Here is a 22,466-nt window from a genome sequence, read left to right as displayed (position 1 = left end):
TGCTTTCTCTCTTGCTCAGAGCCTGTGACGTCTCCTCCCACTCTCCCCCTCTCTATCCATGAGCCAGTGCGTTGCACTTGCTCCATGCAGGGGACAGGTTTCTCATGTCCCAGTGGGGTTGGAGGGCGACCCCCACTCATGAAGGTGGTGACAGGTGACATCCTAGTGGACATCACTGGCCGGAACGTTTCTGAGTATCTGCTCTTCACATCGGACAGAGTACGCCTGCACAGGTAGTAGGAATGATGGCAACTCCGCGGCCAGCGCATTACGCTCATCGGAACAGACATTTCTTGCCGCTAAACACATACTTGTACATTTTGGGAAGCCTGTCATCGTTAAATGAGTACGTCGGTAAGCGAGGACCAGCTGTGGTTAACATGCTGTACGTTTGACAAACATTAAATATCTAGCTATTGTAGAATACAGTGCTAGCTAATCCGGCAAGAAGATGCTTCACAGAATGGTGGTATGTTCTGAATTCAATACGCTCGTATTTTATGGACAAATGTACAATTTGTACTATCCGCATTTTTCACATTTCTGGATTTCTCAGATTTGAAGTTTTTGGGGGTTATCTGGGACTGGAACCTTAAAATGTTTATTCTAATGACTTTTTATGATCTCTTTTCTTCTCCGATGTCTTTAATAGATACGGCGGCATAACAGTGGGGAACATTCAAAAATCCATCCCAGCATCCTTTGGAAGAAAGACGCCACCAATGGTTCGCAAGATAGCAGTTCGCAGAGCAGCTCAGGTGAGAGAGTCACTCTGAACCAACAGGCATAAACTGTAAAGGCAGCCCAGTGTAAGAGTGACCACTTCTGTGCAGGTTTTATACAACAACAAAGGTTACCACAGCATGCCAACATATCTGAACGTCCTCAACAACGCCATCCTGCGCGCCAACCTGCCATCATCAAAGGGCAACCCTGCTGCTTATGGTAGTTAAATGAGACCTAACATGGACAGAGAAGGTTTGAATTTGAATCAGGTGTCTTCATCAATGAATGCCAGTGTAGTTTATGAAGGTTTGCACTCTTGGTCTGAGCTAGCTTGTAGGTTGGCTGTTGTCGTCTACGTGAATCAGGTTGTTGCTTGGCTCCCTTGTTTTGCAGGCATCACACTCACAAACCACCCAATGAATCGCACCAGTGCCAGCCTCTCCCTGGACTACTTGTAAGTTGCTCAGCAGCAATGACATTTAAAGGATTCAAAACCTGGACCGTTAGACCATTTCCAGTTTTTTCTTTTTCGGTCTTGCTATTCATGATAAAGTGATTGATTATGTTTCCAGAGTTAATAAGTGAGCTCTAGAAACACACACACAAACGTTGACAAATGTTTCTGGTGATGAAGATCATTTTCAGGAACTCTGCATACCAATCACTAACTCTTATTTTGTAGGCAAGTACTAACTGGATAAATATAGTTCTCTAATAAATTCAGGATTACAGTCAAATCAGGGCATCACGGTGGCACAGTTGGTATCGCTGTTGCCTCCGGGCAAGCAGGTTCCAGGTTTGAATCCGATCTGTTCAGAGTTTGTATGTTCTCCCCGTGGCTGTGTGGGTTCTCTCCAGGTTCTCCATTATCCTGCCTCCTTCAAAAACATGCAGCTTGGGTGAATTGGTTGCTCTGAATTGTTCTTAGTGTGTGAGCGTGTGCGTGAGTGGTTGTCTGTGTGGGCTGGCGATGTTTCCGGGGTGTAGTCAGTCAGTCTTGTAACCGCTCCCTCTATATTTCCTCTCCGTCACCAGGCTCCAGGGGACAGATGTGGTGATTGCCATCTTCATCATCGTCGCCATGTCATTTGTGCCAGCCAGCTTTGTAGTTTTCCTCGTAGCGGAGAAATCCACGAAGGCCAAGCACCTTCAGTTTGTCAGTGGCTGCGACCCTGTCATCTACTGGCTGGCTAACTACATATGGGACATGGTACGCAGGAAAGCAGCGGATTTAAACAATGCAACACAAAGTCCATGGTGCAAAGGCGTGTTAAGTTTGCAAATGTTACAAACCAGCCGGGCAGCAAAGTGAAGTTTACCGTGTTTCGTCTTTTAAATGTACTCTGCTGTGTCTTGGTATAAGTACGAGTGCCGCCTGTCCGTCATCTCGCATGTCATTTGAAAGGCAGCCGAGATGTGCCTGCACTTTGTGCATCGCTAATGAAATAGTGTCACCCAAAAACAGACATTTTCAGCAGATTGAGTTTCTAACTTTTACTAAAGAATTTGTTCTTTGATTTAATTTATGAATGAACTTCACTTATATAGCAGTGGCCAATGCGCTTTACATTAAGCCTCGTATTTATTTAATGTAGAGCACATGGAGAATGCTTGATGCCTGTTTTTAACAGTGTAGGTGTTGTGTAGGTGTTGTGTAGGTGTTGTGTAGGTGTTGTGTAGGTGATGTGTAGGTGTTGTGTAGGTGTTGTGTAGGTGACGTATTGCCGGGTGTGTCCGGGTCTGAACATGCTGCATCCTTTCATTCCTCCTCAGTTGAACTACCTGGTACCTGCAATGTGCTGCGTTCTTATCTTGTTCGTGTTTGACCTACCAGCCTACACCTCCAGAACCAACTTCCCTGCTGTTCTCGCCCTCTTCCTTCTCTATGGGTGAGACATCTGGTTGCACGCACACACACACACACACACACACATTTTAGGTTTTGATTAAAGCAAATCAGATGTTGTGATTAACATGGAAATGTGCTGTGGTGTTGGAGGATATGGATGGCTAAGGAGATCATGTATCCATGCATGGTTTTTACGTCTTCTACCTGTGAAGGTTTGCAGGGAAAATGATGTCACCTGCTGGTAGTCTGTTTTACTGGACTTGTTTTTATATTTCGTATGCTTTTTTTTAGCAGATGTTATTGTGTAATGTCTCAGAGCAACTTCTCTTTTAGGAGATTTCCACTTTTAAAACGCACTATGAGCCATAGGTTCTGTCCAAGCTTTCTGCCTGGTAAAAGGAAGTCTTTATCTGCATCCGTTGCCAAAGGTCTTGCTCGTGTGGATCCAGTTGGGTTCTGTCTTTCCCTGCTACTCCTGTAAAGTGCCGTGATAACTTTCTGTTGTGATCTGGCACTATAGAAAAAAAATTGAATTGAAGTCGTATCAGCCAAGCCAGTATTTCTACTGGTTACGTGTGGGTGAGTTATTCTGCTCTGTTTGGAGTGCAAACATGGTTTTGGAAAAGTAAAATTGTCGTCTTTTGTTTAGGGGTGCTGATATTAATTTTGGGGTTTATTCAGTCTAAAACAACCTTAGTTATATTTTTCCTGACTATCCTGCAATATAAACAAAATCAATCTGTGTGAACGTCCTTTAACTTTGCACCTGCTTATTGTTCTCGTGAGCTGAACCCTCTGAGAGAGAAGAGAGTTCTCACTTCCCTCCTGAGCAGGAAGCACAGAAACCCGTTTTTTAAACAGTTTTTTTGTGCCTTTAGACATCGTCTGTAATCTTTTTTTGGGATGATTGCTCTTACCTTGCAGGTGGTCCATCACTCCCATCATGTACCCAGCATCATTTTGGTTTGAGGTTCCCAGTACAGCTTATGTCTTCCTCATCGTCATCAACCTCTTCATCGGCATCACCGCGACTGTTGCTACCTTCCTCCTCCAGCTCTTTGAACACGATAAGGTTTGTTTGACTGATTATATAATCAGATACTGACTAACCCCAAATAATATGAAGGCTTGTGCCCTAAGCCAACAATTCATCCTCACATAATTGTAACATTTAAACACCTTCAAGCTTGCAGTCGGATATACTCTAATATCTTTCACCTGTCCATAACCTTTTAAAGATGGGAAAATAATGTTTTACTAACTTGATGTAGCACGTCTGCCCGTCAGCAGGTTCACACTTGACATGTTTGTGTTTCTCTGGTTTTTCCGTCACTGTTGTTCTTTCTTACAGGATCTGAAAAGAGTCAACAGTTACCTGAAGTCCTGTTTCCTCATCTTCCCCAACTACAACCTGGGCCATGGCCTGATGGAGATGGCCTACAACGAGTACATCAATGAATATTACGCTAAAATTGGTATACTCATCACAAAGCTGCTTCACGTAGAATGGTTCCAAATTCAGATCTCTCGAGATTTTGCTCAGCATTCAGATCTCGAACAGTCTTGCGAGAAGGAATGAGGGGGAAAAAAACTGCGGATACTTGAGTTGGAACCGCAGATAACTGGGGGTTTACTGTACATATCTTAATATACATATTGTGACTTATTGTCCGGAAAATACAGTGTACAGTTCCACGTGTTAAAAACATGAAGATTATATTACATTATTATGTTGTGTAAGTATACAAAGGTGTTTCCTTCACTGAATCCTCAAGCAATTCTTGATTGAAGAATTTCCCTCACCACTCATGTTTCCATGTATAAATGTACAAACCGTGTTACACTCGGAGCACACGCACATACATGTGTGACATATTTTCAAACGTATCAGCCATGTTTCAAGCATTAACAAAAAAAAAAGGTTCTTGCATTTATTGTACGTTTACCTTTTGTATTTAAATGAATTTGAATGAATTATCGGCAGATTTTTGGATCTGCTAATCTCTTATATTTGACAGAACTATTAGGATGAAAGCATCTCATATGAAAGGAGTGCTTGTTGTTGCATGTGTGTCTTCAGGCCAGTTTGACAAGATGAAGTCTCCATTTGAGTGGGACATTGTGACTCGAGGACTTGTTGCCATGACGATCGAAGGCTTTGTTGGCTTCCTCATCACAATCCTTTGCCAGTACAACTTCCTCAGGAAACCCCTGTGAGTTGTGTGTGTGTGTGTGTGCATGAGGTCTTCACTTATACTGTCAATCCTTCAACCAAGAATGTGGAATAGTTATATTAAATAGTAATAATAAAGTCTTTAATTGAAAAATATTTACAGTATAAAAACAAAAACCTGCAGGAAAAAACGGTAACGGACAGACTGCCGTTCAAAATTACATACAAAGTACAAAGTACAGGAACTAAAACACTCAGCCAGTGGAATGTACAAAGTCCAATAAAAGGCCCCCAGGGTAAAAGCTTACAGGAACAGGCTGGAGAACCTGAAGAGGAAGGCAGACTTTACATCTGTGGCTCCCAGCTGATTCTCACATGCATTCAAGGCTTGGAGCATATCTGCTTTTTACATTCTTATCTGGCATGCAAGTTTAAATTTGGATTTATTTCATGCATATTGAATGACTTCATGACTAACGTAACTAATAAAGTAGCTGAAAGCGGAAGCAGAAGCAGGCAGGGCAACACAAAAGAGTAACGTTACGTAAATCATTCAACGCTCAAGGAAAGCACGAATATAAACGGAGAAGATAACAAAGTGCAGAAAAGAGACTCATCAGTAAGAGTTGAATCTTCCTGCTGTCTACGTATGCATCTCAACGGTGCTGCGAGACAATAGCCTATTAATATAATATTATATATCTTTTTATCTGGAGCTTTAATTGTGAAACATTCACTAGAACATCTTGCTGAAAGGTCATCGGCATGTAAGCTCCTAAATTCTGCTGAAATCTTGCTGCCTTCATAATTTATCAGCCCAACAAGCGAGCTGAGAGTGAAAGAAAACGCCGAAACGCAAATCCATCTGTGTATGTGTGACCAGGAGGATGCCAGTCAGCTGCCAGCCTATCGAGGATGATGATGTGGATGTGGCCTCTGAGAGAAGAAGAGTGCTGCGTGGAGACGCCGACAGTGACATGTTGAAGATCGAGAACCTGACAAAGGTTTAGATCAGCATTTAGAACGCCATTTAGACGCTGCAGTTTGCTTTTCAAAGGACAATAACTCTTGAAAAACGAATTACATTAAACACAGCAGCTCATTTTCCGACACTAATTCATAAATGGGCATGTTTTCATGTCAGAGTGATCTACCAGCATACAGTTTGTGAAGAAGACATCATTGCTGGTTCTTATCCGCGTCCTCCCCAGGTGTATAAATCCAGGAGGATGGGTCGCATCCTGGCCGTAGACCGGCTGTGCCTGGGTGTCCGGCCTGGGGAGTGCTTCGGGCTGCTCGGGGTGAACGGCGCCGGGAAGACTTCCACCTTCAAGATGCTGACTGGGGACGAGTGCACCACTGGAGGAGAGGCCTTCATCAGTGGAAGCAGGTCAGTGGAGCAGGGAGAAAGGGTTAACAATGTGTGCTCAGGAGGGAACCATCCGAAGCGCCAAGTGGTAGAGGAGGGACGGAGGGATTGCTACATGACACAAGCTGGCCTAATAAAGTGTGTGTGTGTGTGTGTGTGTGTGTGTGTGTGTGCGTGTGCGTGTGTATGTGTGTGTGTGTGTGCGTGTGTGCTTACAGCATTCTGAAGGACCTCTTGCATGTGCAGCAGAGTATTGGCTACTGCCCACAGTTTGACGCTCTGTTTGATGACCTGACTGCTACGGAGCATTTGAAGCTGTACACTCGACTCCGGGGCATTCCCTGGAAGGACCAGGAGAAGGTTGGCCACTCAGCTGCACACACACACACATAGTAACCCTTTACGCTCTTTAGTGCAATTGGGTCTGTCTGTCTGGTTGTCTATCTGAGCGCATAACTCAAAAACTAGTAACCCAATCAACTTGAAATTTACACAAGCAAGGTTCTGTCCGTGGCTCGGTCCTCCCCGAGAATGGCGTTGATCCGGATCTGGATCCAGATTCTAGAATTATTTTTACATCTGGAATTGTGCCTGTGCTGTAACATGGGAGTGTCACTTTAAGAGGGAGGGACACGAATGGCATGATGGGAAAAAGAGTCCAGAAGGTGTCGTGTAGTACGCAGGAGACAAAGATATTACTTGACGTTACTGAACCGAGGACTGTAATTAAAAGTTACCAAACGAAGATGAACGCGAGTCCAGTCGTTCATTTCATTTCAGGGGTGCAACATAAAAGTTGTATCTTGTCCCGTTCCGGAGCAGCAAGCTAGAGCAGGTTTGGCCCCTCTGATCCGGAAGCCCCGTTTACTGTCTCACAAGATCCAATAGTCTATTGGAGGCGAGGGTCTGCAATCTCTGATTGTCTTTCTAGTTGTATCATGTGTTTGAGCCCGTACATTTTAGATTTTCACTGACGAGCTTTCTGTCTCATCTTCAACAAGGGCTTTCATCCTGCACTCGAAGACTAAGTGTCTAAAATTCTGTTCGGGTCATCAAAAGGAAAACCGGCCCCCACTTTTACACACCAAAACAAACCTAATGTCACCGTTTGGGTTTCCTTTTTTAGCACGCAGCATATTCAGGTGTCATTGCTGTCCCCGTCCTCTTATGTCCTCTCCCTTCTCTTTCATCCTATCATCTGTTTACGAGAACGTTCTCCAGGTCTCATCCTTCGCCGTCCCTAAAGTCTGGTGTCAGTTTGCGTTGCCCTGGCAACGTGGGCAGGTCTCCCCAGACTGACGAACGACCGTTTGCCCCTTGCAGGTGGTGCAGTGGGCATTAGAGAAGCTGGAGTTGACCGAGTATGCAGACAAACCTGCCGGCACGTACAGCGGAGGAAACAAGCGCAAGCTCTCCACCGCCATAGCTCTGATTGGATACCCCTCGCTCATCTTCCTGGTAAGAGGTCTGGATGGAGGTTTCCATAGAAACCACATCGAAAAATAAATCAAGGATTTTATGCCCCAAGAAAAGAACATTGGGCCAATGGTGACTTCTCATCGATATGAGAAAGAGGCCGTCCCGTCTCTTGCAGCAGATAAATCTTTTCTGTTATCCAGACAGCTGGGGGGGGTCTAAAAGAAGCCGTTCACAATTCAAGGGTCCATTTTAGTTTTTGTAGAAGGGGGTGGCGGGGCATTTGAAAGCAGAAGGAGGAGGGGAGTGAAGCTGAGGTTAGGCTGGATGGATGACGAAGCAGAGGAATCCTCTGGGGGCAGTGTAGGGAGGGTCGAAGGTCGTGTTGAACTCAGGAGAGACGGTGCTCGGAATTTCACGTGTCAGAAAAATGAAATTACAGATGAGGACTGGATGTGTTGGGGAATAAGCCCCCCCCCCCCCAACCCCCACCTGTCTTTTCATCTTCTGCCTGTACTTTTGGGCCTGTCCAGGATGAACCCACCACTGGGATGGACCCAAAGGCCCGCAGGTTCCTCTGGAATTTAATCCTTGACATAATCAAGACTGGGCGCTCCGTTGTGCTGACATCACACAGGTGCGCCGCCGCAGCCCTCGGGGGGGGGGCTCGTTGTGTTTCGCTGGACCGTTCGCTGACTCTGCGCTTTCCTCTGCAGCATGGAGGAGTGCGAGGCGTTGTGCACCAGACTGGGCATCATGGTGAACGGCCGGTTCAAATGCCTCGGCAGCATCCAGCACCTCAAGAACAGGTCGGGGGGGGGGGGGGGGGGGGGGGGGGTGAACGTACCTGCCGTTAATACAGTCCCAGTTCCCAAAAGGTTGGGAGATGAAGTCTAATGGCAATAAAGACCGAAGCACACGCTAAAGACACGATATTTAACGGTCTTCAGCGTGTTCCTGGGACGGGGGCGTCGGTTCATGTTGTCCTTTCTGATGCGTTCCAGCGTTTTGGAGGAGAGGCCATGAACTGTTGAAGTTTGGAACCTGCCAGACGGTAGTTGTGTATGTCCTCCTGAGACCCAGCATGTCCACTAGAGGACATGCTGGGTCTCAGGAGGACAAATTCTACACAAACTTTCATTTGACATCGAAGACTAGGAGAGAAGCGCAGGAACGGAAACTACCTTTGAACATAAAAGCTCAAAATAGCGCTGGCCGCTATTTGATGCCGTGTTTATCGTGCCGTACTTAAGCTGCTGCTGTGTGTTGTTGTGTTGTTGTGTGTTTGTTGTTGTGTGTTGTTGTTGCAGGTTTGGGGATGGCTACACGATCACAGTGAGAACCAAGAGCAGTTCTAACGTGAAGGAGGTGGTTCGATTCTTCAACAGAACCTTCCCCGAGGCCGTGTTGAAGGTGCGTTCCTCCGACCAATCAGAGAGGCCTCAGAGTTGACCTCGGATCAGTGGGGCTGCGTTCCTCCGACCAATCAGAGAGGCCTCAGAGTGGGTCTGCAGGAGCTGCTAATGCGACACAATCTCAGCTCTACGCGGAGATGATTCGAAACGGACCCTGGAAAGCTTGGTTGTCGTTGATTTCAAATGGTTCAAATCCCTGTCTCTCCGATATTTATGGTTTTGGGGCGGGGCTTGACCCGTCTGAGTCACAAACAAGCTCCTCGGGTGAAGGACTGAGAAGAGGCACGCTTCCAGATTCTAGCAACATCTTTTTATCGCGGGGATCTTCATAAAAACACTGCAAGACATGGCGGCATTCGGTTTTAGAGGTCATACTAGAGGTCAAAGGTCAGCTGTTAACGAAGGACTAAAAAGATCAAACGCAATGCATCGTGTCGTTATGTTTACAGGAGCGGCACCACACCAAGGTCCAGTACCAGCTGAAGTCGGAGCGGATCTCCCTGGCTCAGGTGTTCAGCAGGATGGAGCAGGTGGTGGACGCGTTGGACATCGAGGACTACTCAGTCAGCCAGACCACCCTGGACAACGTGGGTCAGGGTGGACGCCGCGTCCCGGGCGTGCTGGGGGGGGAACGCCGACTCCATTCAGGATCTGTCCTCTTCGCCTTCCAGGTCTTTGTCAACTTTGCCAAGAAGCAGAGCGACAACCTGGAGCAGCAGGGGGCGTCGCCCCCGGCCAGTGGGCCGTCTCCCCTGCAGCGCTTCCTCGGCCTGTTGAAGTCCCGCCCACCCAACACAGAGCTCAACGCTCTGATTGGAGAGGAGCCAGAGGAGCTGGAGAGCGATGACGATGATGAAGGACTCATCAGCTTTGAAGAGGAACGGGTGAGTCAGAACACGGACAGACGACCAGGGTGTGACCCTGCGATGCGCTGGCGACCCGACCAGGGTGTGACCCTGCGATGCGCTGGCGACGTGACCAGGGTGTGACCCTGCGATGCGCTGGCGACGCGACCAGGGTGTGACCCTGCGATGCGCTGGCGACGCGACCAGGGTGTGCCCCGCCTCTCACCCGTAGTCAGCAGGTAGCGGGTCCAGCAGCAGCCGTGACCCGCTGGATGGATGGATGGATGCTTTGAACAAACAAACAAATGTTGTGTCACATCTGCTTCCATAATATGTGCGTGTGTGTGTGTGTGTGCGTGTGTGCGTGCGTGTGTGTCAGGTTCAGCTTTCTTTCAACACAGACACACTCTGTTGAGGCGGGCCCTGTTAGCTGCAGACAGATGAGCGTGACGGAGGGCGGAGCCGTGGACCCGTCTGAGAGACCCGGGACACGGGACCGGTCCCGCCTCCAGACGAGTCCCCGCAGAGCCCGGCCCGCAGACGAGTCCCCGCAGAGCCCGGCCCCCAGACGAGTCCCCGCAGAGCCCGGCCCCCAGACGAGTCCCCGCAGAGCCCGGCCCCCAGACGAGTCCCCGCAGAGCCCGGCCCCCAGACGAGTCCCCGCAGAGCCCGGCCTGCAGACGAGTCCCCGCAGAGCCCGGCCTCCAGACGAGTCCCCGCAGAGCCCGGCCCGCAGACGAGTCCCCGCAGAGCCCGGCCCCCAGACGAGTCCCCGCAGAGCCCGGCCCCCAGACGAGTCCCCGCAGAGCCCGGCCTGCAGACGAGTCCCCGCAGAGCCCGGCCTGCAGACGAGTCCCCGCAGAGCCCGGCCTCCAGACGAGTCCCCGCAGAGCCCGGCCCGCAGACGAGTCCCCGCAGAGCCCGGCCCGCAGACGAGTCCCCGCAGAGCCCGGCCTCCAGACGAGTCCCCGCAGAGCCCGGCCTGCAGAAACAGCAGCTTGCATTTGGATCGAAGACTTTGTCTTTGAATGTTTTATTAATTATTCTTTGATTGTCCGACATTCCATGACTGAAGGATCCGGCTTTACTTTGGCGTCGCTCCCAGCCAACCGGAGCGTCCTCGTTTCATGTGCCCAAGCCGACTTACTTTGAGAGGATGTCGATCCCCGGCGGGACGGTTCCCTGGCGGGACGGTTCCGTGTGGCACATGGAGGATTGTCGTCGTGGGTCGTATCAGCGTTGAACTGCGTGGCCCTAAAGCCAGCGACCTTCACTGTGACCCTGAAGGGATAGAATAATCCGCTCACTAACTCGGGTAAAGAACGTCTGGTGCAGATCGTGCCGTGCTAATAGACTCGGGGGGGGGATTGTTTCTCATCTGCTTTCGTTGTGATCGAGCTTCTTTCGCCGCCACACCTCCTGTGATCATTGTGGAAGTTTTCCTGTTTGAATTAAACCAGAAACGCTTTTAATTCTTTCACAGTTTATGAGTGTGAAGTTCTGACTGAACGTATTTGGAAGCGCCCCTCTTTGTGGCATTTCCTACCTCTGTGGCGCCGTCGTAAAGACGCGACAGAGTACACAGTCTTTGGTTTGGACTCTTCGCCGCCCTCTTGTGGATTCACAAAGGCCCACAATGAAAGAAGTCAGTGGCGTTCAACAGATACAACATAGAACATTAAAAGCAGACGTGAAAATGAAATGTTCATATTTCCGCACAGTACATTTATACTGCACGTGTGTATATTCTCACTCACAACTCGTAACTCCGGTCCTGATCTGAGGCCACCGAGCACAAACAGAACCCGGAACCATTAAGAGATCAATTTATTATTTACACACTAAAAACAAGGTAAGATGCCATTAAAAAAATCATGTTTCTGTACAAGCGGGGAATCTAAAAATGCACACACACACGCTCACACACACACACACACACACACACAGTCAGTGTCTGAGCAGCAGCAGCGTGAACACGTGGAGGAAGCGTCTTCCTGCAGGTTCAGTCTTCCTCTGCGTCATCGAAGGCCACGCCAGTCGCTCGCGCCTTCCTGCAAAAACAGCGACAGTCAGTTTCAGAGGCCGGAGAACAACGCCGGACCAACGCCGGACGATCGCCGGACCATCGCCGGACGCGCCGCCTACCTCCTCATCCCCGGGTTGATGAGGGACGTCCCGGCGAGCCGGTTCTTCCCGGTCGCCGATGGAGGACGGCGCCGCTGCTGCTGCCGGGGCTCAAACGCTGGGGGGGGAAATAAAACCGGTAAAACCAGGAGCTGGAGAACAAACGGCATCATCAGCTCTGAATCACGGCCACAGCCTCCAACGGGAGAGCTACTGGTTCACCTCTACTGGTTTATCTGGTTTACCTCTACTGGTTTATCTGGTTTACTTCTACTGGGTTACATTTACTGGTTGACCCCTCCTGGTTGACCTCTACTGGTTTACATTTACTGGTTGACCCCTCCTGGTTGACCTCTACTGGTTTACATTTACTGGTTGACCTCTACTGGTTTACATTTACTGGTTGACCTCTACTGGTTTACATTTACTGGTTGACCTCTACTGGTTTACCTCTACTGGTTTATCTGGTTTACTTCTACTGGGTTACCTCTACTGGTTTACATTTACTGGTTGACCTCTACTAGTTTACGTTTCATCATCCCGTCGTCCGTCGGGGCGTTTGGGTCTGAACCAGGACCGGCCCTTGAACACTTTGGTCCAGAACTACTAGTTATGGAAACGCACCTGTGAGCCGGCTCGGTTGGTTCTTCTCCGGGCTGATGGGGGCGGAGCTCCCTGTGAGGACGGAGAACCGTTTTAACCCCCACGGTGAGAACAGAAGACGAGCCCGTAGAGAGACGCACCGTGGCGGTCGGCCATCGTGAACAGCAGCTCTCTCAGCTCCGCCGTGGCGTCCGGGTCCTCCAGCCGGGACAGCGTCACGCTCAGGTCCCCCGGGGGGGGGCCCACGTGCATCTCCACGCCGGCGTCCTGCACCGAGACGGAGACATGGCCGCTCCCGCAGGCGGACCTGAAGCAGACAGAGGGACATTCAGCCCCCGTCTCCAGGGACAGTCTCCTCCCTGACGCAGACAGAGGGACATTCAGCCCCCCGTCCCCAGGGACAGTCTCCTCGCTGACGCAGACGGAGGGACGTTCAGCCCCCCGTCCCCAGGGACAGTCTCCTCCCTGCCGCAGACGGAGGGACGTTCAGCCCCCCGTCCCCAGGGACAGTCTCCTCCCTGCCGCAGACGGAGGGACTTTCAGCCCCCGTCTCCAGGGACAGTCTCCTCCCTGACGCAGACAGAGGGACATTCAGCCCCCGTCTCCAGGGACAGTCTCCTCCCTGACGCAGACAGAGGGACATTCAGCCCCCGTCTCCAGGGACAGTCTCCTCCCTGACGCAGACGGAGGGACGTTCAGCCCCCGTCCCCAGGGACAGCCTCCGAGCGGACTCACCTGAGCTTCAGGACGTAGTCCTCCGTAGACTTCACGTCGAGCCTCCGTCTCTAAACAAACAGGTGAGGTTGAAACGCGACACCGCCACTGATGACGTCACCACTCGGGCCGGCAGGTGAAACTCACACACTGGTCGAGCGCGTCCTCCGTGAAGTCCGTCCTCCAGACTCCGGCAGCATCAGTCAGACTGCAGGACAGAGTGACGTCACTGATAACCCGGGCTACAGCTGCTCTGATCGATCCGGATCCGATCCGGACACACCGCGTTCATATTAAAGTGTAAGCGGACTCCGTCCACTTCACCTCGTTGCGAAACCGACGCATGGGTCAGTCGTCACAGGAAGCCCTGGTGACGTCACGTAGTACATGATCGATAGTCTCCCACTCACCATATTCGGAGCTTCCCGTCCGCCCTGCGGGTCGAACACACGAACTTCGTCTGACCGCTTCTGTCCAACACGGTGCAGAAAGACGCTGGTTCGTCCATGTTTGGCTTCTTCTTCTTCTTCTGCTTCCGGTTCCTCCTCTTCTTCTCTATCTCCTTTTTCATCTCCTTACCGCCACCTACTGGACATGAACGCGCCAATAAAAAAAACTAGAAAAGCACTCAGAGAGCTCAGACCTCCGCCAAGCAGCTCGTTCCCCTCCGATCTGGATCTACACCGTCCACATGGTGATCCGGATCAGCACCAGAAGGTTCTGGATTGTTCTTGGTGTATTTATGCAACAACCATGAAAAGTTAACGTGAATCAGAGTTTCTGTGTATTTTTAACTGATTTTTGAATCCTTAAATGGATTTAATGTTAAAATGTAATATTTATTCCTGACTTCATCCTGGATCAGAACCAGAAGACAGTTCATATCGGACCTCTTTGACTGTGATTTTTAGTGAGTGAATTGAATGCAGATTTTAGAAGGCGTGATTTTTTTATTTTATTTTTAAAGCCTTTATTATAAGTAAAAGGGAAAATCCAGATGTTTTTCTATCCAGAAGGGTTTCGGGTTCGCTCTCAGAGATCTCAGTTAGACCAAAACTAATCCTGCTAACTAAAAAACAGACAAGCAAACGAACGGCATCAAAAACAGAACCTCCTTGGTGAAGGTAAAATATAATAAAATAAAATAAAAAGCTGAGCTCTTTTCTCTTTGTGGCGAGACACAAGATCTTTATTTCAAAATGACAAAGGGCTGATCTGCAGACTGACCCAGACTATAAATGAGAACATGGCGTTGCTCTCGGGTCGCGACCCGACTGACCGGCAGGACCCGGCATCACCGAGTGTGGTTCTGGACCCACTGACAGAACCTGCGTGAGTACTGGTCGGGGCTGACCGTGGAAAAGGCCCTCCCCGGGTAGCGGAGGCTTTTCCACAGGCGCTCCACTCTCTTCTTCCAGCCGTAGACGGTAAAGATGTCTATGATGCCCAGGAAGTAGCGCCGGTCCGGCCCGTCTACCACGTGAATGGCGTTCTTGCAGTTGGGCAGCAGCCTGCAGTGGTGGAGACGGAATTCCTTCAGCTCTGTGTCGGTCCTGCTTTCTCTCTCCTGGGGGGCGGGGCCTTCGTCAGGGCTCCCAGCAGGGCGTGGCCAGCTTGGCCCGCGGCCTGCAGACGCCTCACCCGTGGTCTCGTCCAATAACGGGTTTGTGGTGGGGTCCGACTCGGGGGGGCCGTCTTCGAAATCCACAGACCTGGCGAATAAGAACCGAAAACATAATGACGCTTGGCGAGCTTCACGCCACGCCCCCGGGCTTTACGCCCCGCCCCCGGGCTTTACGCCCCGCCCCAGGGCTTTACGCCACTCCCCTGGCCTTTCAAGCCGCCCCCCGGACTTCCTGCCACGCCCCCGGACTTCCTGCCACGCCCCCGGGCTTCATGACACCTACATTGTGGTGCGGAGGACGAGGTTCGCCAGCGAGCGCTTCCCATCACGCTCATCCTGGTGCAGAGGCTGATGGCCCAGCAGCAGACTGTAGTCCAGAACGTTCAGCCCCCGGAGGAAGGCGGCGTCCATCTTCACCTGCTCGGCAAACCACGGTCGCTCCTGGCCTGCCACAAGCACACGACAATACTCGGAGTACTTGCAGTACTCCGTGGTACAGCAGCCGGAGCGGAGCGGATGACGTCATCGGGGACTCACCCAACGCGATGTGTTGCCCTTGGAAGTTATTGTCCTTCAGGACCTTGATCATGGCTGTCCCGCCCGTGTCCGGGTTCGTCCAGCGTCCGACCTCGCAGCCTTTAACGTCGTATCTGTGCGACGCAAACGTCCCGATTCAAGCGAGCGATATCAGGAATCCAGCAAAGCGAAGACGAGGAAACGCTACCTGATGTTAATCCTCTCGTCCGGGTAAAACACACTCTGCATCACGATGAAGTACTTCTGGAGCGCAGACACAATGCATCCCGGGTTAGTAGTAGTATCCTGGGTTAGTAGTAGTATCCTGGGTTAGTAGTAGTATCCTGATGTAGTAGTAGTATCCTGGGTTAGTAGTAGTATCCTGGGTTAGTAGTATCCTGACGTAGTAGTATCCTGAGTTAGTAGTAGTATCCTGGGTTAGTAGTAGTATCCTGGGTTAGTAGTAGTATCCTGGGTTAGTAGTAGTATCCTGGGTTAGTAGTAGTAGTATCCTGGCGGCCGGAATGTCCTCCTGGTTATTCATTAAAGTACCTTCATGTGATCAGGAAGGATAATCCGGTGGACGCCTGAAGGGGGACAGAAGGATCCGTGTTATTAATACATTGATCGTTATTTGCTTTCTAAACTTCAAAGGAACGCACCGATGGCGTTCAATGATTAACTCTTTGAGTGCCACTGCCAAACATTCACTGCCAACCCTGCCTCTCTTCAACAGCTCAATAACCCCAGAAGGCAAAATGGTCGGAACACCGTGTTGTGTTCTGATGAAAGAAGATACTTCTTTCATTCGGTGGGTTCGGCAGGTTCGGCGTGTGCGTAGTCGTAGGAAAGAATATTCTGTGGGGCTTGGAGGATCTGGGCACTCAGAATAAAGCTGGGCTGAAAACAGCTGGAGGAAAAAGTGTAGAAAATAAAACAACGCAGGTCTGCAGCATGAAGCTCATCTTACCCAGAATCCTCACCATCAGTGAGTGAGGGTATTTCTTCAGGTGGGCCATGTAGGCCTGCAGCTTGGACAGGAAAAACCGGATTTCACTGCTGCTCTGGGTCTTCAGGAAGAACCTCTTGTCATTCCTAAAATAAATATAAATATATATCAGCAGAGAAGGAAATCCTTATTGGAAGATACTGAACACGGAAAAGAAAAGTCCCGACTCTGCAAATGTTCTTACTTCCTAGAGCCGAAGGTAAAAAGTCAAACTCCACACGCGTTCCCTGAAGGCCTCGTTACGTCTAATCAAACACGGAGGCACGCGCGCGCACGTAAAACGTGCACTCAAACGCACGCGCGGCGATGCTTACGTCACAAAGAAATCGGCTTTGCTCTTGGAGTTGCTGACGAACTGGAGGTAGCACCGGCCCGAGCAGAGCGAGGTCACGTACTCCTCCTCGCTGATGTCCAGCCAACGGCGCAAACTGGCAAACGCCGGCGCCGCAAACGTCTGCAGCTCAAAGCCCTGCAAGGCAACGGTCGCACGGCAGGTTCACGCCGTTTCCCTGATTCGGGGTCAGAACAGATTCATGCATCGTGCGACGGGACATTCCGGCACGGCTGGAAACGTGTTCGTGTTTCAGACGCTGCAACGAGCCGGCGGCTCGTTTTTCAGGTTCGGCTGTTCCTCTTCAACCCGGGCTCTGATTGGCTGCTGAAACAGTCGGGGTGACGTCATCAGCCGCCACTTTTCCCTGTGACCCCCTAACGCGATCCAGATGGTCCAGATATAGCAGAAACGGCTGTGAAGGTTCTGTTGAAATAAAACAGGCAGACATATTGTGGGCGGGGACTCGCCTCGTGGGTTTGCGTCTCCTCTGCCGTGAAATGCTCGGCTGTGAGTGCATCCTGTGGGGTTTGGAACATCAAATGAAACGCGAGTTCATTCACATTTGAACTCTAACCGGACGAGTGATCCACAACGAGGCGACCGCTCACCTGCCCAGGCGCGCCGGCCCGGGTCTGAATGGACGCCTGCATGCCTTCCTTTATCATGGCGGTCAGGTGGTAGAACGGATGCTCCGGGTTGATCTCAAACACGCCCAGCATCCTCCACCGCTGTCTCAGGTGCCACCAGCGTCTCCGTCTGGCGCCCGGGGCAGAGCCGGCGTCTTTTCTCGCCGCCATCTGTGGCTTCGGACACAAATCACTTCATTCATATAATAAATAGAAAACAAAATAAACATTCTTCTGACGATGTTTGTAGATACCGCTAAAAAAAAAAACGGACAGTTAGTAGAGCCAATCAGATTTCAGGGCTAACCTCCGACAGCGGCGAGAGACAAAGCCCAAGCTAAGAACAGTGGGAGGAGCCAAACTGGAACACACTCGGCTCCATCGTCATAAGGATGCGTGAGAGTGAGAGCTGAGGTTATAACGTATCCCGAGACACAAGTGGAAAGTTCAGAGTTCGGTACTTAAACGTGATGCGTCTCAAATTCAGACGGAACCTGTTGGCTCAGGTATCCGGTTAAAAGGCGGTTAAAGAGCGGACAGACTAACGAGCTACTCAGAACCAACACGTTCAGAAGAGCGAATCCTAAACTGCAACCGCTAAACGCTACGTTAGCTAATAGCTGCGGCACCAAAGCTTTATTACGGCGCCATAAACGGCTCCTAAGGCGGCTCTCACCTCGACTTGCTGCTCGGCCTCCACTGAAAGCAGGAACTGCTTGCTTCTTTGTGTTCTGCCTTCCGTGGTGCCGCATTCCAGGCCCGTCGCCCCCGGCCTGCAGGGCGTGGCGCCCGCTGTCACGGCCTGCGCCGCGCTACACACCTACTTCCCCTCCTCCTCAGACCTGCCCTGCCATCAGCTAATTCCTGCCACCTGTGCTCCCGTCCCGTCACCAGCTGCAACGCATCCCTCATCGGCCCGGACAACCACAACCCCGCCAGATCGTAGTGACATGTTCCCGCTCTTTCCAGCACCCTTCCAGCGCCTGCCTCCCCGAGTACCGACCTTGCCTGACCCCCGGAACCCCGTCTGCTCGCCTCCCACCTCGGATCTGTCTGCCTGACCTTCCTGACCGCCCGGTGTCTGACCTTCGCCCGCCCCTTACCTTCCATGAGCTCCATCACCATGCAGCTCTCTGCCTCGGTCTCAAAGGGGCACCGCATGGAGACAATGAATGGGTTTCTGGTGAAGGCCAGAATGCCTCGCTCCAAGGCCAGCACGGTGGGGGGCACCGACCCGTGCTTTACCGACTTCAAGGCAAAGTTCTGACCCGTCGCCTTGTTGCTCACCATGGCGACGGACCTGTACGAGAGGTGAAAGAGAACGTCAGCATCCTCCGTGACTGGAGAGAGAATCCAGAGTCGGTAGAAACAAAAAACTTCTTATCTGACTCACCCAAAGGCACCTGTACCAAGCAGATTCTGCACCTTGAAGTCGGTTCCTGCAGCTTCCAGAGTGGGACGGCAGGCCACACGACCCTAAAGACAGGAACGAGTCCAACCGTCAATAAATACAGTCTAGAATCGTTCTCTTTCCACCTCATCCACAGTAATATATTCTAGACTAGAATATATTACTGTGGATGTAGGTGGATGAATCAGTTCATTCATTCATTCTGCATAAAATCAATTGTATTTATTAAAAAAAGCAGTAAATATCATTGTTTTGACAAGCGTGTAAGAGTATATGTTATAATTAAGCAATAAATCTTTTTAGGTTGCCTTGTATAAAATGTAATTTATCCAATTACATTTCTCAAAACAATGGTAAACACAGTAATATATTCTAGACTCTTGATCAGGGGTGGGCAAACTTTTTTACTCGCGGGCCACAATGGGTTCTAAAATTTGACAGAGGGGCCGGGAACAGATGGATGGAGTGTTTGTGTGAACTAACATAAATGACATGTAAAAGTTATTACATGAAAGGATTTGGCCTTTTACAGGTAAAATGATTGCGGTTTAATTATAATAAAAAGTAGTTTAATGATATAATTTGGACAAGTTCGGCGGGCCAGATTAAAAGCCCAAGGGGCCGTGTATGGCCCCCGGGCCATGGTTTGCCCATGTCTGCTCTAGAATACATTACTGTGTGTGAGGTGAAAAGACAGAAGTCAAGATTCCCTTTGCAATCAGAAGACACTACGGCATGCAGGCTCTCGGAAATGTTCCGGTTTCTCATCCGGTACTTTAAGTGTTTGTTTGTACAGAGACTGTAGCGGTATTAGAGGAGTGGGACTGGCCTGCGATCAGGTTGTTAAGCAGGAAGTGATATGAGAAAGATCAAACTCAAATTACCCAGGGGGCCACAGGAGGCACAGTCTGGGGGTACGGTCGGGCCACATCAGGCATTGCACAAAAAAAACAAAATGTTCTGATAAAAGGGGTTTCCAGAAAATGTTTAAATTTTACCCCCCCCCTTCAGCAACAATCAAAAACTCAAAAGACATTCTTCAGATATTCATTCATTAAATAAATAATTCATTTAAACATATTAACGCTGAACTTTCGTATCGTCCTGCGGGCCACGGATGATCGTCCTGTGGGCCGTAAATGGCCCCCGGGCCGCGAGTTTGAGAGCCCTGATCCAAGCAGTGCAGTGTTAGGAAGGCAAGGTTCAAACAAGACACACGCGAACATCCCATGTGACAGACAGAAACAGGAATGAGTAAAATAATAACAATAAAAACCCACCAGTATCATAGCATATTCCTTTATTAGCATATTCCTTTATTGATCCAGCAGGGAAAGCAGCAGTAGAGCAGGTAAAGTTTCTAGACACTGTGGATGTTAAACCAGAGCCACACACAGACACACACACACACACACACGCACACACACACACACACACACACACACAGCAACTGGAACCAGTCTGGCCTAAATGCACCGAGTAAGCGGAGCAGACGTTTGTCTTTAGCAGCAGTTGTATTCCCATATGAACGTGCATACGAGGCCTTTGGGTGTGCAGCATATCACAGTGGTCAGGTTTAGAGGGACAGCAGCCCGGCTGCATCTGCTAGAACATACTGCCGCCAGCTGGTTGTCATTAGCAACTACAGCACAGCAAGAGGCACGTCGAAGAGACGGAAGTCTGAGGAAATAAATAGGCACGAGAGTGATAGTCACGAAAAGAGAAGAGAAGAGAAGAAGTCCATGCACTGCAGTTCTGGAAGGTTCTTCACAACAGTAATGTCGGTCCTTCGTGCAACAAGACAATTCAATGCAGCGCGAGTATTGCATTATATTTGTGTGTACACAGGCCTTGATACTTACATTCATGCGTAACGCTCCAAAGTCATGTGACACATTGCAGGGGTTTTTTTTTGCTCATTTTACTTCCTCGTGTCCGATAAGACAACTTAGTTCTTCTTCTTATTACGTTATTTACGCATTATTTAATTTATAACTTTAAGCTGGCAGAGCCTTTTCAGAAAGTCTGCAGCTCAGCTTTAACTTACAGAGAGCACATTGGCTCCAATTTCTACTGAAAAGATTTTAAAGTGCTATATGGACAAAATCTTTTTTTACAGATTTTAAAGGCGATAGTTTTAAGAGTTGAACCCTCGCTCGTCCGTCGCACCTGAAACTAACTCTCTCCCTGCGTCGCACGTTCACGCTACGTCTGCGACTCTGTTCTGTGTCGAGTGCTGGTTTTATTTCAGCCGCTCTCAGACGCAGCTCTTTGCCGTCAGCAGCGGCCGTGGCCTCGGGAGAAGTCTTCCCAAACGCTCAGCAGCGGCCGCGGCCTCGGGAGAAGTCCTCCCAAACGCTCAGCAGCGGCCGCGGCCTCGGGAGAAGTCCTCCCAAACGCTCAGCAGCGGCCGCGGCCTCGGGAGAAGTCCTCCCAAACGCTCAGCAGCTGCGGCGGCTCAAAATGGTTGACGATGATCAGTTTGGCAAACGAACGCCGGTCGTATTCCAACTCGCCGATTTCAAACAGGTTCCTGAATGTGGGCAGGCTCCGAGCGTACACCGGCTGGACGCCCAGCACCCGCAGACACAGCCCCACGTAGACGTCCTCCAGGGGGACCATCCGGACGAACCTGGACGCCCAGGAGATCCGGAGGGCCAGGTCCGACGAGAAGACGTAGCCCGCGCCGGAAACGTACGGCGGGAAGCGCTCCTCGGGGAACGCCTCCTCCGACAGGTACCATTTGCTGCTCGGGTCCCTCCTGGGGCTGCCGTCGCTGATCACCGAGCCCGTGATGAAGCCTTTCCTGGGGGAGCGCTCCAGCCGCGCGAGGAGAGGGCGGACATTCACGAAGGTGTCGGAGTCCACCTTCATGGCGTAGGAGGCGCCCGGGCAGTGCGTCGCCAACCAGTTCATCATCATCATGGTCTTGACGGTCAGGTTCTGGTAGCTGTCCCGGAAGGTCATCTGGATGACGTCTGCATATTTCCGGCTCTCCTCCTCAAGCACACCCTGGATGGGCAACGCCCGCCCCCCCCTGGGGAGCCCCACAAAGAACAGGGTGAGGACACCCCGACACGGAGCGCCCCACGTCTTCCTCACAGCGTCCCTTGATGCGGTCTCCTCGGGGGCGACCGGGACCATCAGAACCAGCAGGGGTCTTCTGTCCTCGCAAACGGCGCGGTTGTCGAGCACGTACTGGTACGTCTCAGGTGACAGGACTCTGTGCGCATGCGCAGGGAGGAGACTCGGCTTCGGACCGCGTTTACCGAAGGTTACTCGACACACTAAAAGCTGCGCGGCCAGGACGAGCGCAGCCGAGACGGCGAGCAACTTCACGAACCTCCACGAATAAGTTCTCCTCATGTCCGAAGAGTCCGCCGTCCTTCCCCGGGAGGCCTGCAGAAGAGCCGCAATGAGGGGGGTCGGAACCAGGAAGCGGAACAGCACTGTTGTTCCGCGAACGAGCCGACGTCATCGTGACGAGCCTCTACTCTGACTGTGATTGGCTGGTTCTGTGGGTGACGTTTGTCCGGAAGCGTCTCATTGGCTAAACAGGAAGGTTAGCTTCTATGGAATGGCCACGCCTCTCTGCTCACACGCCCACCGACGTGTCACCGCGGAGCCATTACTAAGTGTTGGAGTGTTGAACGTAAACAGCAGCACATAAAGCAAACATCACGCACAAAAGTGTCCATAAAACACTTATTTC

The 22,466-nt window shown here is 50.7% G+C and overlaps 4 protein-coding genes across 5 annotated transcripts in view; 1 reads left to right on the top strand and 3 right to left on the bottom strand.

The window, feature by feature from the left end:
- Positions 1 to 10,449, top strand: part of abca2 (ATP-binding cassette, sub-family A (ABC1), member 2) — a 36,929-nt gene extending 26,480 nt beyond the window's left edge. The window contains exons 31-49 of the mRNA XM_068761059.1: positions 20 to 233; positions 653 to 758; positions 834 to 945; positions 1,120 to 1,180; positions 1,762 to 1,936; positions 2,500 to 2,615; positions 3,500 to 3,647; positions 3,927 to 4,050; positions 4,656 to 4,788; positions 5,632 to 5,752; positions 5,960 to 6,138; positions 6,336 to 6,477; positions 7,441 to 7,575; positions 8,067 to 8,170; positions 8,250 to 8,342; positions 8,844 to 8,946; positions 9,398 to 9,535; positions 9,620 to 9,832; positions 10,173 to 10,449. Of these exons, the coding sequence (XP_068617160.1) occupies positions 20 to 233; positions 653 to 758; positions 834 to 945; positions 1,120 to 1,180; positions 1,762 to 1,936; positions 2,500 to 2,615; positions 3,500 to 3,647; positions 3,927 to 4,050; positions 4,656 to 4,788; positions 5,632 to 5,752; positions 5,960 to 6,138; positions 6,336 to 6,477; positions 7,441 to 7,575; positions 8,067 to 8,170; positions 8,250 to 8,342; positions 8,844 to 8,946; positions 9,398 to 9,535; positions 9,620 to 9,832; positions 10,173 to 10,208 (2,453 nt within the window). The 3' untranslated portion in view covers positions 10,209 to 10,449. The remainder of the gene's footprint in view (positions 1 to 19; positions 234 to 652; positions 759 to 833; positions 946 to 1,119; positions 1,181 to 1,761; positions 1,937 to 2,499; positions 2,616 to 3,499; positions 3,648 to 3,926; positions 4,051 to 4,655; positions 4,789 to 5,631; positions 5,753 to 5,959; positions 6,139 to 6,335; positions 6,478 to 7,440; positions 7,576 to 8,066; positions 8,171 to 8,249; positions 8,343 to 8,843; positions 8,947 to 9,397; positions 9,536 to 9,619; positions 9,833 to 10,172) is intronic.
- Positions 10,450 to 11,449: 1,000 nt separating this feature from the next.
- paxx (PAXX non-homologous end joining factor) lies at positions 11,450 to 13,760 on the bottom strand. The gene is made up of 7 exons (XM_068738680.1): positions 13,645 to 13,760; positions 13,382 to 13,442; positions 13,256 to 13,305; positions 12,661 to 12,827; positions 12,542 to 12,592; positions 11,939 to 12,035; positions 11,450 to 11,844 (listed from the first exon to the last, which is right to left on the bottom strand). The coding sequence occupies exons 1-7, from the start codon at positions 13,740 to 13,742 to the stop codon at positions 11,796 to 11,798; spliced, it is 573 nt and encodes a 190-aa protein (XP_068594781.1). The 5' UTR covers positions 13,743 to 13,760; the 3' UTR covers positions 11,450 to 11,795.
- A 644-nt stretch (positions 13,761 to 14,404) lies between these two features.
- Positions 14,405 to 18,068, bottom strand: LOC137892972 (phosphatidylinositol 4-phosphate 5-kinase-like protein 1). Of its 2 annotated transcripts, none has more exons than XM_068738390.1 (10): positions 18,020 to 18,068; positions 17,326 to 17,520; positions 17,185 to 17,235; positions 16,698 to 16,852; positions 16,345 to 16,469; positions 15,927 to 15,961; positions 15,583 to 15,638; positions 15,396 to 15,508; positions 15,142 to 15,304; positions 14,405 to 14,946 (listed from the first exon to the last, which is right to left on the bottom strand). In XM_068738390.1, exons 2-10 carry the CDS (start codon positions 17,512 to 17,514, stop codon positions 14,529 to 14,531), a joined length of 1,305 nt encoding a protein of 434 aa, XP_068594491.1. In that variant the 5' UTR covers positions 17,515 to 17,520; positions 18,020 to 18,068; the 3' UTR covers positions 14,405 to 14,528. The 2 variants fall into 2 exon arrangements, with proteins under 2 accessions (XP_068594491.1, XP_068594492.1); XM_068738391.1 differs by having other exon boundaries at positions 17,326 to 17,514; positions 18,020 to 18,033.
- Positions 18,069 to 21,154: 3,086 nt separating this feature from the next.
- Positions 21,155 to 22,120, bottom strand: b3galt8 (beta-1,3-galactosyltransferase 8). Its single transcript, XM_068738809.1, has one exon. The coding sequence runs from the start codon at positions 22,118 to 22,120 to the stop codon at positions 21,155 to 21,157; it is 966 nt and encodes a 321-aa protein (XP_068594910.1).
- Between the last annotated feature and the right edge of the window lie 346 nt (positions 22,121 to 22,466).

This window comes from Brachionichthys hirsutus, chromosome 4, assembly GCF_040956055.1.
Source record: "Brachionichthys hirsutus isolate HB-005 chromosome 4, CSIRO-AGI_Bhir_v1, whole genome shotgun sequence".
Taxonomy (NCBI): domain Eukaryota; kingdom Metazoa; phylum Chordata; class Actinopteri; order Lophiiformes; family Brachionichthyidae; genus Brachionichthys; species Brachionichthys hirsutus.
The sequence above is the reverse complement of the archived record's forward strand: the minus strand, read 5'-3'. Positions and strand labels throughout refer to the sequence as shown.

Coding starts and splice junctions, on each gene's coding strand:
- paxx (XM_068738680.1), bottom strand. CDS start 13,742: ATGGACGAACCAGCGTCTTTCTGCACCGTGTTGGACAGAAGCGGTCAG. Junction 13,306..13,381: donor AGGACGCGCTCGACCAGTGT/GTGAGTTTCACC, acceptor CTGTTTGTTTAG/AGACGGAGGCTCGACGTGAA. Junction 12,593..12,660: donor CACGATGGCCGACCGCCACG/GTGCGTCTCTCT, acceptor CCGTCCTCACAG/GGAGCTCCGCCCCCATCAGC.
- LOC137892972 (XM_068738390.1), bottom strand. CDS start 17,514: ATGGCGGCGAGAAAAGACGCCGGCTCTGCCCCGGGCGCCAGACGGAGA. Junction 16,470..16,697: donor AAAGCCGATTTCTTTGTGAC/GTAAGCATCGCC, acceptor TATTTATTTTAG/GAATGACAAGAGGTTCTTCC. Junction 15,639..15,926: donor TCCTTCCTGATCACATGAAG/GTACTTTAATGA, acceptor TCTGCGCTCCAG/AAGTACTTCATCGTGATGCA.
- b3galt8 (XM_068738809.1), bottom strand. CDS start 22,120: ATGAGGAGAACTTATTCGTGGAGGTTCGTGAAGTTGCTCGCCGTCTCG.